The sequence below is a fragment of the Phyllopteryx taeniolatus genome, chromosome 11 (genome assembly GCF_024500385.1).
Source record: "Phyllopteryx taeniolatus isolate TA_2022b chromosome 11, UOR_Ptae_1.2, whole genome shotgun sequence".
In the NCBI taxonomy this organism is placed as follows: domain Eukaryota; kingdom Metazoa; phylum Chordata; class Actinopteri; order Syngnathiformes; family Syngnathidae; genus Phyllopteryx; species Phyllopteryx taeniolatus.
This window is the reverse complement of record NC_084512.1, coordinates 24,319,176-24,340,340: the sequence shown is the minus strand read 5'-3', so window position 1 is coordinate 24,340,340 and position 21,165 is coordinate 24,319,176. Positions and strand designations below refer to the sequence as shown.

At 43.9% G+C, this 21,165-nt stretch overlaps 1 protein-coding gene and 1 long non-coding RNA gene across 4 annotated transcripts in view; one reads left to right on the top strand and one right to left on the bottom strand.

Annotated features, from left to right (window-relative positions):
• Positions 1 to 15,123, bottom strand: part of pax2a (paired box 2a) — a 36,227-nt gene extending 21,104 nt beyond the window's left edge. The window contains exons 1-6 of one of the 3 annotated variants that reach the window (XM_061789164.1): positions 14,481 to 15,120; positions 13,083 to 13,248; positions 12,151 to 12,348; positions 7,769 to 7,854; positions 6,295 to 6,414; positions 5,177 to 5,221 (exon numbers count right to left, since the gene is read on the bottom strand). In XM_061789164.1, coding sequence (XP_061645148.1) covers positions 5,177 to 5,221; positions 6,295 to 6,414; positions 7,769 to 7,854; positions 12,151 to 12,348; positions 13,083 to 13,248; positions 14,481 to 14,523 — 658 coding nt within the window. In that variant the 5' untranslated portion in view covers positions 14,524 to 15,120. Of the gene's footprint in view, positions 1 to 5,176; positions 5,222 to 6,294; positions 6,415 to 7,768; positions 7,855 to 12,150; positions 12,349 to 13,082; positions 13,249 to 14,480 lie in introns of all 3 variants that reach the window. The other 2 variants (XM_061789165.1, XM_061789167.1) reach the window with 2 other exon arrangements.
• Positions 1 to 21,165, top strand: part of LOC133485464 (uncharacterized) — a 232,799-nt gene that overhangs the window by 76,093 nt on the left and 135,541 nt on the right. Inside the window, exons 3-4 of the long non-coding RNA XR_009790701.1 lie at positions 3,064 to 3,172; positions 7,756 to 7,842. This is a non-coding gene — a long non-coding RNA (uncharacterized LOC133485464). The remainder of the gene's footprint in view (positions 1 to 3,063; positions 3,173 to 7,755; positions 7,843 to 21,165) is intronic.

Below are 21,165 nucleotides of genomic sequence, written 5' to 3'. Positions count from 1 at the left end.
TATTTGTATACTTTGTTTTCTTGTTTCCATTTGTAAGTAAAATTGGATCCATCTTTCATCAGTTTCACCAATTACGCATTTGCAAGTAATAGTAAATCATGCATTTTCAGAATTACCCATTAGGGGCTGATGTTTGGCATATAGCACATAAGATAGCTGCAATAAATCCGATTCATCCTTTTGACCGTCGGCGTATCAAGTGGAGTGTGAAGCCCAACTGTCCGTGCGCGTTTCATTTTCTCTGTGGTTTTTGCAATCCCTCCGGGTGTCTCGGCAGGTATCCCTGCTATCACTCCCAGCGCACCGGCTGACTGTGTTCCTTCGTCTTAACAGCGGCGTGCGAGCAGATAAGCCGAGATAAAAACAAGACTTGTCAAAACAGCCACTTTCACACGGCGTCCCTAAAGCAACGCGCGTTAATAAGCCTCTTTGATCGCCTCTGCAGAGCAGATGGAAGCTTTCAGTGTTTCAAACTCCCACCGACAAATGCTAACTGGTCTTGCAGAGGCTGCAAACCTGCAAAAACAATTAGCCGGGCGCACTTTTACATTTGCACCCGCATCGATCCACGTCTAACTCGAGGCGGCCCCTCCGAGCGGACGACAATACTATCAAACGCCGCTCTGTTTTGCTTTGTCCCCGAGGGAGGGGGATGTAAATGTGCTGCAGTGGCACGGTGGCGCTCTTATGTCCTTCTTTCATCTCGACATTTCACTGATAAGATAACCGAGGCGAGATTGTCTGAAAGGCAAATGAATTCAGTGTAAATCATCGGCTTCCCAACGTCACAGGCCCTTGCCTCATCTGGCCTCTGCTGCTGCAAATTGGGGATCATTTGGGGTTGTTTTCTTTTTCAATGCATCGAGAGAAGAAATAGGAGGGGAGCGCAAACAAAGTGGTATACCCAGAGGGTGAACACTGCTTCCCTGTAAGCTAGCCATATTTCTGAAACCTCTGATGCGGAAATGAGAGCGGTGGGTACGGTGGGGGGAGGGCGAGACGGTGCAGAGAGAGAGAGCGAGAGCCAGCAACATTGCCTCGGCTGTTAAGATCCTGTTATGTTACATCGTGTTTAAGAGCGTTATTAATTCGATTTAGCACCATCAGCCAGTTTACAGACTGTCAGCAGGTGTCAAGATGCTGCTTGATGCTTACACTCACGTCAGGCACTCAAGCACACGCACGCGCGCAGACTTTTTTCTGTTTAATTTCAACTCTGGATGTTAATCTAAATAGAAGTAACACACACGTCACGAGAAGAAATTAATTAGATGACTGCTTTGATTCCCAAGACTGAATTTGTATTGGAAACAACCCTGGAAAGTGAATTGTTTTTAAAGACTTGTTTATGACTTGACTATGTTTGAAGATAATGGCTGAAAATATGAAATATGTACAAAGACCAAGAACTGTGTAGTACCCAATTCTGGTCACAGTTTTTCACCATTTGAGTTTTCCTGGTTTATTTGGGGCATGGACTAAAACGGTGCAGGTAGCTAGCGCGCTACGCCTAAACCTCGAAAACGCACCTTCCCTGGTTGCCGCTATTTACAAAACAGCTCTATGTGGTTATTCAAATTCCGGAGCGAGGGTGCGTTGCCACGACAGCCCGTCCGCCGCCCGATAGAACTCTCGTTAGCTCTCGTCACGTGGCGTGGAAAGCCACCGGAGACTTTAACGCTTCCATTTCCGCAGCTCAAACACATTCCCCTCGATTTGCTTTCTGCTCACCATCCATAGCACCACCACCCGCACTCTCCGTTCCAGCAGTTTTATCACCCTCTTCGTTCCCACACTTCGCACTACTTTTGGTGGATCTTTTCTATTTTCTGCGCTCTGCAACGAATAATTCAACTTCATCCCAATATCATTGCAAAAGTTAGCGAGGGCTACGGTACATGATCGCTACACCTTATTTTCTTTGGCCTGTTATGAGCCTTACTTGAATAAATAAAGGTTGAAGAAATAAATACATGTTGGGTTGTAGGGATGTGTAAGCACAAGAAAAGATGCTACCTGGGGAATAAAAAACAATGCAATATTTGGCAGGACTGTTCACAACTCTTCTCTATGGTTGCAAGACATTTATTTTCACCTTATAGGGACTTTGACTGGGAAATTGGAGTTTTCCATGCAGACGTTTGTACAGTGCACGGCTGTCCCGCTTTTATACGACTTCTCATTTGCTCGGCTCTCCCGAACCAGCCCGCCGTTTAGCATTTGAGAGTTTTTTGTGGAAACATAATTATTCCCCTTGCCTTTTTCTCCCTCCTCAAGCTGAGTAATGCGTCGCTCCATTAATTCTCAGCGTCGCTGCCCATAATTGACTTTTCCCTGACATGATTCCTTCTCCGACCAGCGAATTGCCTCGCCGTATATGAAGACGTATATATTTAGTGTGTGTTTGTATCGTTAACGGATGGCATTGTTTACAACCGTGTCAGGACGAGCCGTGTTGCCGAATGCAAATGGTTAACACGCACGCGCAAGACCCGGAAACGAGACGACACTGATAAGAAAAAGGGAGGAGGGGAGACCCTTTTGTGTCCTCCTCCAATGCTGTGGTGGCTTCTTGTCTCGACGTTACGCTCGGCGGAGCCTCTCGTACCTGGGCTTTTCCCCTCTCTTCCTGTCACCTCCCCCGCCCATCCTCCCATCATGGCGCTCACGATGCTATTTATTTCTCCGTTGCCGTGGGTGCATTTATTTTCCAAAGCGCTCCCGCTATTGACTCATTGTCACGGACGGGCTTGGCTAGCCAACCAAGCGGAGGCTCGGGTTAAAAGCCATACGCTAACTGATTTAAACTCGGCCGGCGGGTCGCGTGTGTTAAAAGCTACACACGCCGTACGATCGTCCGACACGGCCGAATATCGCATGCGAACAAATCAAAACACAGACCCTGTAATCAGTTGGGCTCGGCTCCTGCATGCGTCTCGTTCTTTTATGTCACGACTTAACAACCCCGCCAGGCCGTATTTTCATTTTCTCATCAGCTTCCTCTGCACCCGTGCTACAATCACAAGTTATGACCTTTGTTCTTTCTCTGATTTATCACCGTAGACGCCGACTCGCCTGTCCTCCCGGGAGCTCCGCTGGACTCCGTTCAGGATGTGCTGAGCCAAAGCTGAGGTCACATCAACCCGCCCTGGCCCGAGTACTGTAGGCGAAGGTAAATCTACATGGAGCTGTCTCCCATTTTAATTAGCTAGGAACTTTATTTCCTTGAAATGAGCACCCGGAACTGTACCACTACAAGACACAGTCACACAGCAGTGGTCACCTTCTTCCTTTGTCAAACTCAGGGCACCACTGTACATCCCGTGAACTATAGAGTCCGCTATATAAAAATCCCTATATTGTGATTCGGGACTAGGGAATGAATTAAGAATCACTATATAGAGATTTTTGTGTGTGAGCGATACAGTCCAAAAGGCCTCAAACTGACATTTTAGGTCGACGGTCTACCTTGCGCCAGAACGTAGACGCGGTCTGAGCAGGCGTAAACTAACTCGTCACTCCGCTAGGTGCACGCCCTCGCTGCGCCGGGCTACCAAATTGGCAAACACGCGCAGTGAACCTTGCGCTCACGTGAAAATCAGGATCCGTCGGCAGATGCAATGCCTACGAATGGTATCGGTTTCAAAAGGTATTTTTGGACTACGTTGCGTGGGTGTGCACGCGACAAATGATGGGCACCTCGTGTCTCCGATTGGTTGGTTTTTTTTTCTCGGGTGTGTAGATTCCTTGTATCTCAAATTAGAAGCAGACGACGGCAAATTTTTTTCCCAGATGATTTTTATCATCTACTACTGTCAAGTCATAATGAATATTTTAATAATGTACAGGTGATCCCCCCCCCAAAAAAATGTCCAAATCCCCTTTAATTAAAATATATTACACATAAGTTGTACCTAATTAAATGTTTGAAAACAAATGTTCCAAATGAAAATTAAAAGCAACTGTCTTGTACTACAAAGTTAAAGACAACTGAACTGCAGTTATTCTCTGGTGTACCACCAGAGGGACCCGTGTACCACTCGTAATAGATGATTTGATCTTAATCCATTTGATATAGTCCAGTATATAAACATTCCAATCGAGTGATTCTTTTAAATGAACCCCTGGAAGTGTACCACTACAGCGATTGTCACCTAATCCTCTTGGCATCCACTCGCAAGGCAGGTTGAAATGACTGAGAGCGAGAGCGCGAGTACAACGGGCTAATTTCCCGACTTGGTTTTTAATGCATTTGGCAAGGAGCAACATTCCATTTCCTGTAATGAGATACACAAATCAATCTGGCTATGGATAGATTTGGACTAGCGTGGCGGTGGCGGTGGCGGCGACGCTGGCGGCGGGGACGAAAGGACACCTTCTTCCCGGCGTTGTCGTAATTGGTATCGCTGCTCGCAGACATGCAAACCAATCTCTCCGCAAGAAAGGGTTGAGACTCTCATTTTTTCCCCTCTCCCCTCCCCTTAAGGCTATTTCTTTTGTCTTTTCGATAGCTTGCGCATCGACGATAGAGCGAGGGGGAAATGGGGGAGGGTGTTAATTTGTGAATTAATAGCTTCCTCTCTGCAGAATGGCAAATTCCTTTAAATGTCACCATGTTCGCTGGGTGAAGAGCATTCGGGGGGGGCCTCGTGCAAATTGTCACACTTATTTCCTACGCGCAAATGCCCAAATACGTCCCCCTTTGACCCTGTTCTCTCACAACATGCTGCTTTTCAAGTTGTGCACATACATTGTCACATAATGGTAACCTCTTTCCCTCCTTTAAAATGCTTTTTGGAACCCTTTGCGGCCATGTAACGGTCAGCCCGACACCGTCGTGTACAGTTCAATGGAAAAGCGTGCGTGCATCAAAGTCTGATGAGTCAGCGAAAAGAAAAGTCTTCATCGACACACTTGCGCTGTTATAGCTAATCATTGAACTCATTAACATGATGCGCCAGTGGTGGAAATTCACAGCTGCTTGATTAGCGCCTCTGAATTCTATTGACCGGGATTCCATGACTGCATGTGCGAAAATTCCCATTTCCATTCATTTCTCGCTTGTTAATTTATCCCTCGAAGGGCAACAAAATAGCAAGAACATAAAGTGCAGTGAGCTGCTTGACTCCCAAAAAAAGAACAAAAGAAAAGAGGTTTATAGGTGGATTCGACTCACAATGTCCTATTTTCCTTCCGTCCAAGTGGTTGCCAGTCCAGAGAACTAGAGAGACAGAAACATAAAAGAGGGAAGGGACCTTTATTGTAGTAAAATGCTCTGCAGAAATTGTTGACATGCACACATACTCATGCACGCACGCTCTGTTGCTACACCTGTTCAGCGCTCCACTGGGGACATGTTAATTCACAGGCATTCACAGGCAAAGCCAATTGTTTGCACCTCCAATAATCTATTAGCCCTCCGGCAGTGTGTGTCCGCAATGAGAAATTCTGGCTCGGACTGGCTTGCTTTCCGTTTCGTCTTTGAACGTGTCTGTGCGCGTTTTCTTTGCCAGGCCGGCGAGTTGCAGTTTTGTTCAAAAGCTGCGCAGGCTTTGCTCTAGAACAGCGGATCGCAAACCGTTTGCACAATGTAGCACTTCCAAAAATACTTCATGACCAGAATTAAAATACAGCGCTTTTGGTTTTATTTCTAAAAAGTGTTTTTTAAAAAAAAAAAAATTTTTTCATATAATATTGCAAGCTACTGTAACATTATGCACAGTTGGAACACATTTACACTGCGCTTAAATATAGGACAATGCTAAGTACATAAATAATGTTCAATAAAAATTGGACCTAAACAAATGTTTGAAAACCAACATTTCTACAAGATTAAATGCAAATGGTTTGTACTTAAAAGTGAAATACAACTGAACTGTACTTGACGACTGAACTGTTCTGGATTTGAAAGTTTAAGCCAGTGTAACATTATGCACAGTTTGAACATTGAATTCAGTGATTCTTTCGCATACCACTAGAGGGAGTCCACGTACCACAAGTGGTACTCGTAGCACACTTTGACAGTCACCGGTCTAAAAATAGTACTATATTGAATTGGCGGGGGTTAAATTGCCGATGCCTTGTAGCATGACAGCGGAGGGTGGTCTAAAAGGGCGAGGCCTGCTAAAACACGGGGCATCAAAAAAGCTAACGAGTCACCGGAGACGCCACACGGAAACACACCCGGCCGGCCTCGGCGAGGCGGCTGTCGTAAACGCCATCTTCCTCACACGCGAGGAAAACTACACACGAAACAGGCAGTTGAGAAAATAGCGCGCGTCCTCCTTCCCTCACCTTCGTCTCGTTTCCTTTTCTCGCCGTTGGAGCGGGGGATTCCCAGGATGCCGTTGATGGAGTAGGATCCTACGGGGTCGTTGGAGGCGCTGGTCACAGGCGGGGAGGCTGTGCTGGGGACTGATGGGGAAACTTCTGTTGGGAATCACTCCCTATTCACTATATAGTGCCCATAAAACCGCTTTCAATTTTCCTGCTGCGGCTACGAACTGGAATATAGTGCAGCAACTCAACGCGACTGGTACTGTGCGTCATTTCATACGATCGAGAACAGTTTGGGCTTCTGAATGGAATGAGTCGTGACTGTTTGCTGTTCGCTGTTTCGGTTGTACTCCATTTTGGGGGAGATTTCAATTACTACATTTCATTTCAAACTTTAACTTCCCCATTTTGCTTTCGAATGTGAAGTGGCTATATTGTTGGTCGAGGTGGGTCACCAACCTTTGTGAAATGAGTACTACTACTACTATCTGTGTGAAGACACTGATCATTTTAATGTTCAGGATTTCACACAATCATGACCAATAACGATTCAACAAGCGAGGAAACAGATCATCTATATGCAACACTTGTATTGTTTTAGTTTTGTCAAATACACAGATCCTAAAAGTATAATGTTGTTAGAATTCATTTCTTTGTACAACATAAATGTTGAACAGATTAGACATTTGTTAAAATGTCTAATTAGACAATGAGACAAATTAGACATACTGGAAGCTGATGTTGATTATGCGATTCCAATGGAGTCATTAACGCCACCTGCACAATGTTCCAAGACTAGTTTATAACCTTGTTTAAAAAAAATACAAATCCAAAAAAAGATGAATCGACCAAGTTGACTCCTTCCCTACCCCAGGGGCGTCATACTCATTTTTGTCACGGGTGACGATGTAGTTTCGGTTTCCCTCGGAGGGCCCATATGACTGCGAAACCATAATCAATGTTTAATCACCTCATCATCTTATTACTTATGCGCAACAAATCGATGGATAACTAGTTCTGAACTCAGGAGTCGAGGATAGTAGTTTGTTTAACTATTGTTGAAGATGCTGTTAAAAAGCCTTTTGGTAACCAAGCATTTTTTTTGTTTTTTTACCTGTGAAAATGTTGCTACAGATTTTAGCACGATCCATGGAAGCTCACGCTCATGATTTGCTTTCGCGGACCACGTATAATGATGTGGCGGAGCGGATTTGGCCCCCGGGCCTTGAGTTTGACACCGGCGCCGTATTCCCTAATTAACTATACAGAGATTTTTAGTGGACTTTTTAGTGAACTATATCGTCCGATTTGAGTGTTTTTTGTAGTGAACTATGTAGTCCATTATATATATAAAAAAACCAAAACAAAGCAGCAATATCGTGATTCGGGAGAAAGCTATAAGGAGCCAGTGAATGATTCCCGACACAGCCTCAGTGTCGATATTAAGCCCGCGTCTTCTTCCCTTCTCATCCCATACAGTCACAACTCTCACCTATGGTGTGTCCCTGCGTGGAGAGCGGCGTGACGGATCCGTCGGGGGACGGGTGGAACTGCTGCTGGACTTTGGTGCGGATAATCCTGGTGAAGTGAACGACACACACACAAGATCAGTCATTGCCACCTCCCGAGCGTGGAGATTTTCACAGCAGGCCGGGCCGCTTTAAACACAGCTCATCATGTCCACTTAGGCCTCGTGCATGCGAAAGCGCTCGTATCCCCCCCCCCCCTCATTGGAGCCCCAAATAGGCAATCTGGGGGCTCGAGGGCCAATCTGAGGGTTTTTCTTGGCGAGGCTGCACGGGAGCCGCCACCTCCTGAGAATGTGCTTTCAATCTAGCGGGATTCTGGCCTTCAAAATATGATCAAGTTTGTCCCCGCACACACGCACGGCGGCACGGCGGCACGGCGGCACGATGTGACGGACGCGGCGGGAAAGTCTTCATTGCACTTTGCTCCGAATGATCTTGCAAACAAAGCATGAAATCACATCAATTCACCTCAATGATCGGCTTCACCGACTCTACCTGGCCAACTCTAATCATCTGGCTCCCCCCGCCGCCTCTTTTCCTCTCTCCCACCCACAGCCATTTCTCTCATATCTGCTGGCGAGACCGGGGGTGTCCAAACTACGGCCCAGGGAACGTTTTGCGGCTCAGTGTCGGTTAAAATTCACAGTTGACGCAGCCGGTGTCGTTTGCCCGCATTGTACTAAAATGGGTTACAGTCGTAACTTTCTGCTCCGCGTCAAGGTCGGCTTAGTACAGATTGCTCTTATTTTGGTTCAGAATGTGGAGACGGATTTCGGATCTATTCGAGTTGGATCGCAAAAATCCTGAGAAATCTGTGTATTGTCGCTTTCTTTCTTTCTTTCTTTCTTTCTTTCTGTCCTAAAAGTCACTACGTTTCCTTATTTCTGTTTCGTTTCGGGTATCGTTCCGTCAGACAGGAGGCCATCAGCTTTGCAGTTTTTGTTAGCGTATCATTCCCTCGCCAATGGACATTAGAGGAGCGTCGCAGAATTGCCACCGAGCGCGACGTTTTTGGAGTCCCTGAGCAGTTCGAGGAGCTTATGCTACCCGCGACAAGTTTCTTCAAGCACCATCCATTCTTGACAAATCGATTCGGTGCTCGATTCAGGTTGTTGAGCATCAGAATCTTACGCTTGAAGCCTTTAAATAACCTGATGACAACAACATCCGCTGAATTCCAGGCTTTGCGCGCACGCCTGCTCTAGGAGTTCGGTGTTTTCATCGGCGGGGGTAGCAGCAGGCCTTCTGCTGCGTGGTTCGTCAGGAACAGGTCCCGTTTCGAGAAACTTGCTGTGGATATCGTAAATTGGACGACGTGTCGGACATAAAGCTTCTCGAACTGCCGTCGGGGGCGGAAAAACTTCTTGCCAGGCCTCCAAAAAGTGCCAAGCCTGACCTGTCAAATGCTGATCGCAACTGTAAAGACACTTTTGGCGCACCACAGCTGTATACCACAGCTATCAAACTCAAGGTCCCGTGGGCCACATCTGGCCCACCACATCCTTTGATGTGGCCCGCAAAAAGCACCTTCCATGTTTCTTTCTAAAATCTGTACCAACATTTCAAGTCATCATATACTCGATACGACAAGCCTTTCATCTGTTACCAGACGCTCTTTTACAGTAACTTCACTATTGAACTATTATCCTGGACTTCAACGATGGCGATGAAACATTGCAGGGGTTTCCCAGTTATAACGGCGCTCTGAGGCAAAGAGTTTTTTGACGCCCCTGCTGTAGACCCCATTCACAATTGCTTGACATATTTTTACCATCACGGATGGGTTTCTTTTTGCGCATTACATACATCAAAAGTCTGGAAGGTCAAAGTGACCTTTGCATCCCTTCGTTTTGTTTGGAGCGTTCACTGTGCCTCTCGCGCCTTGTTGCTTTTACCTTATCTCAATTCAATGCGTTTCCGCTGTCTATTTCTGTCGGCCTCCGAGGCCATTCCGACAATTGCTTGAGCGTTCCATAATATGAGGATTTCTGTCATTCTTTTAGGCAAACACACATTCACGCCGGGATTTGCGCGAGCTCTTTTGTCAACGCCGATCGCATTACACCGCAAGCGTGAAGCGTGATAATCTTTTGAGCGACGCACGAGCGTGAGATCGCCGAACAACCGTCGGCGTCGGGAATCCCGCGCCGAGTCCCGACAGCTGTGACGAGAGAGGATTGCGGGGGCCTGCGAGTGTTCGGAGGGGGTCCGGCGGCGAGGGGTTCACTTCCACGGGCGGGTACGCGCCGTACGCTCTTTCCATGTGTCTCGTGTGTCCTCCGTGTGTCCACAAAAGGCCCCGCAGCCTCACACATCAATATTTGATTGGAATTTCTAGCATCTCACCACAACAGTTATCTGAGCGCACGGCTCGGGGGAGCCTCATAAATTCAAGGACTTTGTTCTGCACTCCACGTTGTCACTATCGAATAAGCAATCCCGGAAGGGGCGAATTAACGACTTTTGTGTTTGCCGCTGGCGTGGAACGAGGGGAAAATCCCCAGAAGAAATATGAAAACGGGGATCAATGGGAGCGAAAGTCGCAACCTTGCCTTTCAGAATTCACGGCGCGAAAATGTGTTTGAAGCCGCGACGTCCTCTTTAGTCGGGAGAGCAGAGGTCAAGCCCTCTTTCGCCGCAAAGACCACAATCGCAAAACAAAAAGCGTTAAAGGTGCAGGTCGGGAAAACGCACTTCTTTTCTTCTTCGTTTTTCTTTTTCTTTTTCTTTTTAGCAGCAGCAGCAGCAGCTAATGATGAGATTGTTCGCAAGTTAGACAAACACACCTTGAGAGCCAATGTCAATTATTAACACACATAAGCAAGCGTGTTTAAGCGGCAACAGGTCACACACGCACACACGCAGCTCATTTCATGGCACAACTGCTCAGAATATGTCATCATCCAAACGGCTTGTTGACCGCTGCACGAATTCCCCATTTGGCCCCCCAGGACAAAGTTTCCACCTTTGCGCTTCCCCCCTAAATTGTGTGTGGAGAGCTGCGGCTTCTCGCCCCTTTGGCGGGACGTGCTAGCGGGGTCTTGGTCGGCCCATTCAAATGTAACGGCGATGAGCGGCTCTCCGCAACGGTGGCTCCTAGCCGAAGTTCGGCGCTGCTCCAAGGGCGCCGCCGTCGCACACGTCCCATTTATGGGAGCAATGGGAACGGATTTGGGTTTGAAATCATTTCATATATATGTGGTTTATATATATATATATATATATATATATATATATATATTTGAATAACAATAATAAGATGAAAAAAAGTATCAAGACCCATTTGTGGTAGGAATCAAAACTGTTTTGGGCAACAAGAAAATGTATCATTAGCATTCTGTAAATGCTTTTATAATATTAGCAAGAGTAAGAAGAAGTGGAATACTCTTGCGAAAGTCAATAAAAGTGAAGTCAAAGACAAATAGGAAATTAGGACCCGTTTATGGTATGACGAGAAACTATTTTAGACGACATCAAATAAAAACGTCACAACATCTTTTTAAAAATGAATTGTTCAACAAATGAGATTATAGATTTACAAATACACTACAACTAATAATAATCCATGTATGGTAGGAATAGAAACAAGTTTAAGATAACATTATAGAAAATAAAGGCGTGTTATACTTAGATGGATGATTTCATTTTTTCCATTTGAATGCAGGTATACAGAATAGAAACCAAGTCACATAAAATAAACAGATTACATTTAAAAGATGCATTGTAATAAGAATAATAAACCCTTTACAGGAATAGAAAGTGTAAAAATGCAACTTGTATTTCTTTATTTGAATGACTTCATAGTAATTATCATGAAACTATAAAAATCCATTTATAGTAGGAATACAAACTATTTTGGTCTACATAAAATACACATTTTATAAAATCTAAATATTATGTCGAATTTATTGATAAATATCGTCTTTATAATCCTACAAAAACCACTGAATGATAGGAAAATCAACTTTGATGATTAGGATTAGGATTGCGGTGTGATAACGATGTCGTAGTTGGCCAACAGAGAGACGTTTGGAGCATTTTCTTGGCCATTGGTTTTTTTATCCAGACAGATGTGATTTTTTTCTCTCTCTCTCTCTCTCTCTCTTCCACACTTGCACGCAGACTGCGTCTCGGAGGTGCTTGGGGGGGGGGGGGCGGATTGAATTGCACCTGCAACAGACCACCCTTGTGCAGGGCTACAGAAAACGGGCCTGCCTGCCTGCCTGCCTGCCTGCCTTGAAACTTTGCATGCATTATCATAATAATAATAATAACGTATATATAGATATATCTATATCTATATCTATATATATATATATATTTTTTTTTATTTTAAAAGTCCTACCTGTTGATGGACGAAACGCTGGGCACGGTGTCGTTGTCGCACACGCCCTCGGCCAGCAGCCGGTCCCGGATCTCCCAGGCGAACATGGTCGGGTTCTGGCGCTTGTACTCGGCGATCTTGTCGACCACTTTCGGGGTCGCCACCTTCGGTTTGGACCCCCCGATCACCCCCGGTTTGATACTGCCCGTTTCGTAGTACCTGCACACAATGCACGTTTAATATCGTCAACGATGAATAAATACGTCATCATTGTTTTTTTATTTAGTTTTTTTGTTTGTTTTGTTTTTAGCAGTTTTTGCATGGATTAGAAATACAACACAAAAAAAATAATACACATTAAATTGCACTTTTAATCCTATTCACGGCGCAAAGTGGAGTGGGAGTGGATTTAAACAAGTGCGCATGCATGACATGCCACCATGACTTATTAGTATTACTATTATTATTCTTCCTAAAAAAAATTGAAAAAAAAGAAATAAAAAAAGCAATGTTTCTGACAAACATTCAGAGTGTGTGCATTGAAATACCTCTGAAATGCCTTCTGATAGCTGGGAAAAAATATATTTGAAAATATTACCTCCGCAGTGTGTTTAGAATTCAACATAAAAGCAGGCATTTGTGTTTGGAGGGGTTGATTGTCTTTGTAGCCTCAATGTTTCCCATTTCGCAAAGCTTTGCGTGATATTGGGGACAGGGAGAGGTGGGGGGTGGGGGGGGGGGGGGGTAGTAGTGTGCAAGCAAAAAAAAAAAAAAATAATAATGATAATGATAATAATAATAATAATAATAATAATAATAATAATACAAATAAAAGCTGGCATCTGTATATCACAATATGGCTGAGGTTGGAATGGTGCGCATATCTACAAGATTGATGTAGATATGTAGATATTTCCTTTTCCTTTTCAATACATTTTATTTTTTTTTTTTACCTGCCGAGGATTTTGCTGACGCAGCCGTGACTGACCCGTAGCTGTCTGGAGATGTCACAGGGCCGGACCCCTTGGTGGGCCAGCTCCACGATCCGCTGGCGCACCACGTCCGGGAGGGGTCTTCCGTTGACGAACACCCCGCCGAGCTGGTTCACGCCGCCGTGCCCTGCGTGGGATACAACAGCGGCACCGGGGAGGGGAGCGTAACATTACACACCTGCAGACCACCGCTCATCTGCATTGACGCTTTGCACAATCGGAATTCTAATGGATTTCTAATGTCATTTTTTTTTTTTAGCCTTATACGCACGTCTACGCGTAAAATTCATCATCGCCTCACCGTCCTGCTCAGGTCCAATTTTCCAGGAGCGAAAAATCCTCAGCGCGACGACACATGTCGCGCGTATCACGTTGCGACCTGTTTCATTTTCCCCGCGACAATTACGGTAAATAATTCAAATGACCTTTGATAACTCATATTACAAACGCACATCAATAATTCACGCACGGGCCGACCGGGGGCTCCTCTTTTTATATATAAAAAAAACAAACAAAAAAAAAACTATATCACATCGAGGCAAAAAAAAAAAAAAAAAGATATATTTTGTTAAATTCAATTCAATTCAATGAATGAATGAATGTATTTCTTTCTTTCTTTATTTTAGCCCCGTAACGAGAAATTGTTTGGCATCATTTACACACAAGGTGCTTTCAGGTCACCGGTAATAAAAGCTTTGTATTCAAATCGACGCATTCGGAAAAATCAAACAAGAAGAATTTCACAAGCAAGACGCCGGAATTTGTTCTTTTCGTTGAATTTGTAGGATTCTTTGAAGGAAACGTCTGATCAAGCATTGATTGTATTGTTAGTGGGATTCGGACAAAAAAGGCCATTTTTCAAAATAGCGCAATTATTAAACAAAGAAAATAGTGCGATCATCCCCGTTTAGTCCAAATTCCCACCGCCCCAAATATTGCCAATATTTCACACATTTCTGCCCCCCCCTAAACTTATCAGCACGACGACAATGGAAAAAGTCGAACATGAATGAAATGTGTGAAACTAGCGTCTATTCGTGGATTATTTTCGAAGAGAGGAGTTTGCCACCTTTTAATCACGTGCAACCGAAGATCAAATCAACGAATACGAGTGTTTGATCATAAGAAATAGTCGATTTGATTTGATTTGATTTGATTTTTCTGTAACTTTTGTTGACAATATACTAAATCGACGAGGGGGAAAGCGAGCATTTGAGTCATTGTAAAAAAACAAAAAACAAAGAAAGAAAGCATCTCAAGCCATAATATGAATGATTATTTATTTAGCCGATAAAAGGGCTTCCATTGTGCAATATTTGAGTTTTTTGAAAATGTGTATTATTATTGGAAAAGACTCACGGTGCATGGCGGAGAAGGGATCTGCCTTGCAGTGGATATCCATCGGATAGCAGAGCAAAGAAAGGTAATCGACTGAGGTCGCCGTCTCGCCTCGATGGTGCGGCAGCGTCAAAGGGAGAAAACAAATCAACTAAACTACTAAGAATTTCACAACGAAAAACCGACAAAAAAACAAGCAAACGCGGGAGCAGCGAGCAGTCCGCGTGGTCGCTATAGAGTCCGCGTGGGCCGCCGTGGAGTGCGCAGCAACTTCTCAGCTCTTACAAAAAGAAAGAAAGAGAAAGAAAGAGAAAGAATTCGTCCGTGTAGAAAAAGAAAAAAGAACAATTACAAAAAGGGGGTGGCTTGTTGTTGTTGGTGGCGGTGGTGGGGGGGGGGGCCTGTCAGGTGCAGAGCATGCCCCACGCGTGTGTCTGCGGCATTGGAAGAAGACACGCTCAAGAGATGAAAGGGGCACAAGTGGACTTTTCCACGCGCGCGGTCCAGCCGAGAAATCCTCGCGTGGTGTCGGCCGTGGGAGCAGCGGGCGGCGTGCAGGGGTCCCCCCGGTGGCTGGATCGGGGCGAGAAGAAACAACAGCAAAAAAATCGAAGGGGGTGGCTGCGTGGCGTGGAGTGGGGTGGGGTGGGGGAGGGGCGGGGCGGGGCGGGGCGGGGCGGGGTGGGGTAGGGGTAGGGGGGGAGATGACAACAAGCGGGTCCCCCTCTCCTGCGGAATGGACTGCGCCTGCCTTGCCTGCCTGAGCTTTGGGCTGAGAATGAAGCCCCACTCGCTTGCGTGTCTGTTTCTAAAAGTCCCACAGACGCCCCACCGCCCCACCGCCCCACTCCCACACCTCTCCTTCACCCTCCTCCTATCACTCCATCCCACAGATCCCCTCCGCATAGAGATGGATGACTTGTCAGACAAAGGCAATAGATTCCAACACTTTGTGATTCGCCCACGCAAAAGAGAGAGAGAGAGAGAGAGAGAGAGAGAAAAGAGGGATGCAGCAGCTCCAACGAGAGCATCCGACAGTCAGGAAGGGGAGGAAGATGGAATGGGAAATCATCCCTTTTTCTTTTGGGGGAAGAATCAAGAGAAGCCGAAGGCTCCTTTTGTCGTTTCAAGTGCTGCTTTGTAAAATAGCAGGACCGACTGTGCACAAATGTGGACAACAACAACAACCAATAGAGCAGGAAATATCGCTTTCGATTTGATTCACTCCAAGTGGGGAAAAATACTCATCGTCAAATATTACAATAGTTATATAAATATATGAATATGTAAACTATTGAAAAGTGTAATATATATATATATATATATATTCAATGGAACCAATGACACGTATATGGGGGGAACTTCTAATACGCAATTGATGTGAGCATGTCTGTTAAAAATAAAGTGGGCAAATCATTTTTGGAAAAGATATTTCCACCCCCCAATGTTTTCTTATGTTTCTCATGACGTGTCCCGTTGACTGTAAACTCGGGTTGCACTGGGAACCCTGACCTTCCCGAACAGGGCTCAAAAAGGAATTGAATGGGACCAACCAGCACCAAGACGGCTTTTATTATCTTTACGATGTTTTTCATATCGTGAGTCCAGGTGACTTCATTAGTTTAAAAGTGTGAATTATTATTATTTTTTTAAACCCAATAAAATCAACCGTCCCAAGTTTTCCATTATGGCCGACTTTAAAACTTTTCCAATCATGGGACTAACAATGACACGTCTGCTATACTTTTGAAGGACTTGTATTTTAAAAATATATGTAAATAGCAAATCACATGCGATGGATACAAGCATGTAAGTAAATTATGAAAACTTTATTTTTTTTTTTTTTTGAATGTTTCCATGAGTCCAGATGACTTTAAACCAGGAGTGCAGAACCCTTGTCCTATTTAGTAGCATATGAAATCCCAACAATATGTGTGTGTGTGTGTGTGTGTGTGTGTGGGGGGGGGAAGATTTAATGTGGCCAACCAGCACAAATTGCATTTTTCTGATTGCTTGTATTGAAAAGCATGAATGGCACTCATAATAAGCAATTGATGTAACTGCTTAAAGTGTGTAAAATAAATAAATACATAAATAATCACGTTTTCTTATGTTCTTCGTATGTGCCCGTGCAGGTGACTTTAAATAGGGATGCATTGGGGAGCCTTTTCCTATCAGGGGGCACAATAAAGTCCCACTAAATGTATTGGGGGGAAAGAAAGAAAACATAAATGGGACCAACAATGACACCTGTGGTACTCTTTGATGATGCGTTAGCACATATAAATACTCATGTGAGCATGTTAGCTGGAAGTGTGACAACAATCTATTGCGTTTTTTAACTATAAGCCTTTTTATTTTTACTTTTTTTTTTTTTTTTTTAACTGTAAGTGACTTAAGAGCCGGGGTGCATGCTGGGAAACATACCAAGTCCCACTAAATGGATGAAAGCATGAATTTAGTGGCACCGTAATGACACTCGTGCTGCTCCTATTCTAAAGTAGTCATGAAATAAGCAATGTTTAGGTGGTTTGAAACTCTACAAATATAATAAAATATACAATGCAACATATGTGTATCTGAGCATTGGGACTTTTTATAACTAAAAAAAACAAAAAAAACAAAAAATAGATTTTGCAGTCAGTGAGTCACCACTAGGCCATCATCCACTTGTTCTTCATCGCCATCATCGTCACCGTCACCGTCACCGTCACCGTCATCATCCGCCCAGCAGCGGCTATACCCGGTGGCGCTCTGTAGATGGCGCTCGCACAGCAGCTTTCCGGCCCATCCGTCCGCGTGCATGCGTTCAGGCGACTCGCTTGCAGCTCGGCCGGGTCAAAGTTTGCGAGTAAAAACCTACTGTAGCTGGCATCAATTGAACCCCCCCCCCCCCCACACACACACACACACCGCCCCCCTCCCTAATCTCTTCCGCTAGGACTCAATCCATCAGGAGAACAAAGGGTTAAAAAAAAAGAAGGGGGGGTGGGGGGGGGGGGGGTCTGGCAGGCACGTGATCAGTATGATATTTTCATGCAGTTTTTTTGGAATTTGGAATTCATTCGAATGCATGTTGTGACGTAATAAATAAGCGAAATAAAATTGGCGGGCATGCAAGAATATGGTTGCAGTAAGAATATTTGCACACATGCCAAAGAGTGGAAACATATTTCATATCATTATTGGGGGTTTCCCCAAACGCTAAAACACCACCTATTGTGAAGAATTTGTAGATTTCTTTATTCTTTTATTTTGTTATTGCACATTTTATGTCTGGTTTTCTCGTGAAAAATAATACTACAAATGGTCAATTTTAGTTTTTTAAAAACAAATATTGCCATTTACGTATTAACAAAACAAGGCTAATGACATGTTTGTATTACTAGTGTACTTCATTAGTTTTAATAACACGTGTTTTGATTGATGTGTTCATTTTAGAATGAACTATAATATAATAATGTTTTTAGATGTTGGCTATCCATTTCCGTTCAAGTAAGCCACTATCGTAGCAAGCCACCCATAATGCAGCAGCTTCCACATGAACATATGATGATGATGATGATGATGATGATGATGACATTGTAATACCACACATACACTGATAATATCAGCATCATCATCATCATCATCAATCGTATGATTAATAAATGCACTCAAATGAATAATTCCTATTTTTATTGATTTATTTGCTGATTTATGGAATATATTTCATCCCTACTGACTTGCTTTGATTTAGGTCTATGTCAGTAATAATGTTGCAGTTTCAGTATCAAAATGGAACTATTGTGGAATAGTTATGATGATGATGATGATGATGATGATTTGGGGGATGTTAGTAATAATATTTTGGGTTTCTTCTCTTTTGGGTGTTGGGGGTGTTAGGAGCTTCTGGTACAATATGTAGCACCATGGGCTGTAATTTCACACGTCAGTGCACTTTTGCCCTAAAGCTGCTGCCCCCCCCCCCCCCCCCCCCCCAACACACGCACACACACACACACACTTTTTCTGCCAGGCCACCACCACTCCCACCCACTAACCGCACCCCAAAACAAAGGTGCAGGTCATCATTAACAAATCTCACCTAAATTGAGATTTTCATAGAAAAAAACCCAAATCTCCCCCACGACGAGAAATGTGATTTTTTTCCCATCGTGATGCCGAATACGATGGAACATTTCCACGGAGGATGGAAAATTCCTGTTTTTACAAACCTGTGACGCACATTTGAACTCAATCGATGTTTTCTTTCAATTTTCTATTTATGATTATTGTTATTTTTCATCTGTCTGCAGCGACGACGCAGTCACGTCCGCACAGCAAATTTCATGCCGGCCATGAATTTAAAGCTAACATTATTATTATTATTATTATTTTTTTTTTTTACACATAATTATAACAATAATAATGATCAATTTTCATTGACACTGTATTGATGGAGGTGTTCCTAATGTTTTGTGTGCTAGGCATAATTATTTTGCATACAGCGTAAAAAGTTCAAATCTGATCATTTCTTTTTTTTATGCCTCGTGCTGCACAAAAGTCCAATTGTAGCGTGTTGAACGTGACGCTACGAGCGCAAACAACAACACAAACACCTCACGTGACGCTCGGCTGTCCAATGGTGGCAAAAGCTGCACGTGTGACGTGCGGCGTGCAATCTGCGGATGGATATCAATTCGACTCCACATCCTCGACAGCAGTGCGCATTGATTTTGCACTTGCTTTTCATTTTGCCATCATTAATGACATCATTACGCATTGATTCCCCCCCCCCGTCCCCCATCCTTACCCCCCCAAAACAAGCTGCGTGAGCTATGTTCTTCCAATTAAACTATATCAATAAAATAATACTTTTCTTCTTTGTTTGACGTCGATATTTATTGTAATAGGTAAATAATATCTTGCATGCCACAAGTGCAACCTCTTATTTTAATGGGCAAAAAAAAAGAATAGAATAAATGCTATAAATCTGTATAATTTGTTACCAAATGCAATGTAGATGTTGCATGTAAAGCTACATGTTAGTGTGACGAAAGAGGCGGCGGTTCTGACCTGATCGAGCGGCACAGCGAGGCACGGTTCTCCCCTGTCTAATGGTGCGTCTCCCCGATGCAGCCCACTACGTCTGGCCGGCCTCCCGCGTGCCCTCCTCGGCATGGGCGTCATGCTTCTCGTCGCTGGCTCGCCGGTTGTCTGGAGGTGTTTTTTTTTTTTTTTTTTTTTTTTTTTTTGAGCGATCATCCACAACTAAACGGTTTAGGAACACACACACACACACACACACACACACACACACACTAGGAAACAAGTCTGCTCCAGTGAACTAAGATTTGTATTTTTTGAAGTTTGAGCAAAAACCCAGTTGACTCTGCATAGGTATGTTTTGCTTCTTCTTGACCAAAAATACAATTGAATGTTCATGATATGATGTCATAAAAATAAAACTAAATCACATAATCCCAGTTCACATTGGTCTATGTCAATATTTTGTGTTGTGTGGGTGTGACAACTGTGACATAAAACTATCAATTACATGGTAAATAATGTTTTGTATGCATGAGGATATCCACATACTAACAACCGTTAATTTCTTAATTATTACATGTGGTAAAGCTGTAAAAGTGGGACGCTCTTTTCAGTCAGGTGTCTCAGAGATGCTGAGATCAAACTTTGTGTGTGTGTGTGTGTTTAACAGTGTGAAGGTGGGTGGGTGTCGGGGAGGGGAGGGGCACAAAATAGCACCAGGAAGAAGATAAACCTCAGTAACTGGAACATTAACAGATGAGTAACCAGTAAAAATGCAATATTACAACGTCCACAAGAACGGCAGAGCGTGCGAAGGCCATATAATACAACATTAAAAGATGATGGCTTCTCTATCGGCTATTTAACAAACATTTTGTGTTAAAAGATTCTTTATAATGCTTGAAGTTCAGCAGTAGCAATAAGGCCGCCACTGGACCAAGAACCCGCAATGGATACGCTGGCAAACTTTATACCTTAAATACTCATACACTTGCTTATACTGTGCTTAAAAAGTCAATTGCGCAGTACTTTTAGATTGTATTTTTATTTTTTCACATCGAATCTTTATGGCACGTGAACATTATTATTCATTGGACCAATTCAAGTGGATCCTACGGAGAGAATGTTTCATTTCGGGGGGAGAGGAGTTAAAACACAAGTAGAATATTATTAGCGGAATACAACACTATTCATATTTGTTGCAGAATGTGCACGTTTGTTTTGCTCCGTCTTCCTCGTGCTCAGTGAGAAGATGGAATGGTCCATTGGGCGAGGAGAGCGGTAGGATTATTTGTTTTCATATGAAAAATAGCACTGTACAATATTGTACTTTATTGTAACATATATGGTTCAAATTTCTGTCGCTTTTAGGGTTATCACACTGCGACCCCGATGCTATTCATTAGCCTCGTCTATGGCATTTTGCATTGTTTGTTAGCATTAAGCTAAGCGGACTTTCTTGAGGCAAAGGTTCTGGGGTTGTTTTAAACACACAACGTGCCATTCCCTTTGTTTGGTGTTTAGTTTGACAGTAAACTCGAACGGGGTGTGACAATGAACGACTCGACGCCTCCTTTTTCCGAAGAATTGCTCACCATCTGCCGAAGCGCCGCTTGGAATTACGGCGCGCGTTTTGAAAAACTCACTCGTCTCCCCGGGCAAACTGTAAATGCTT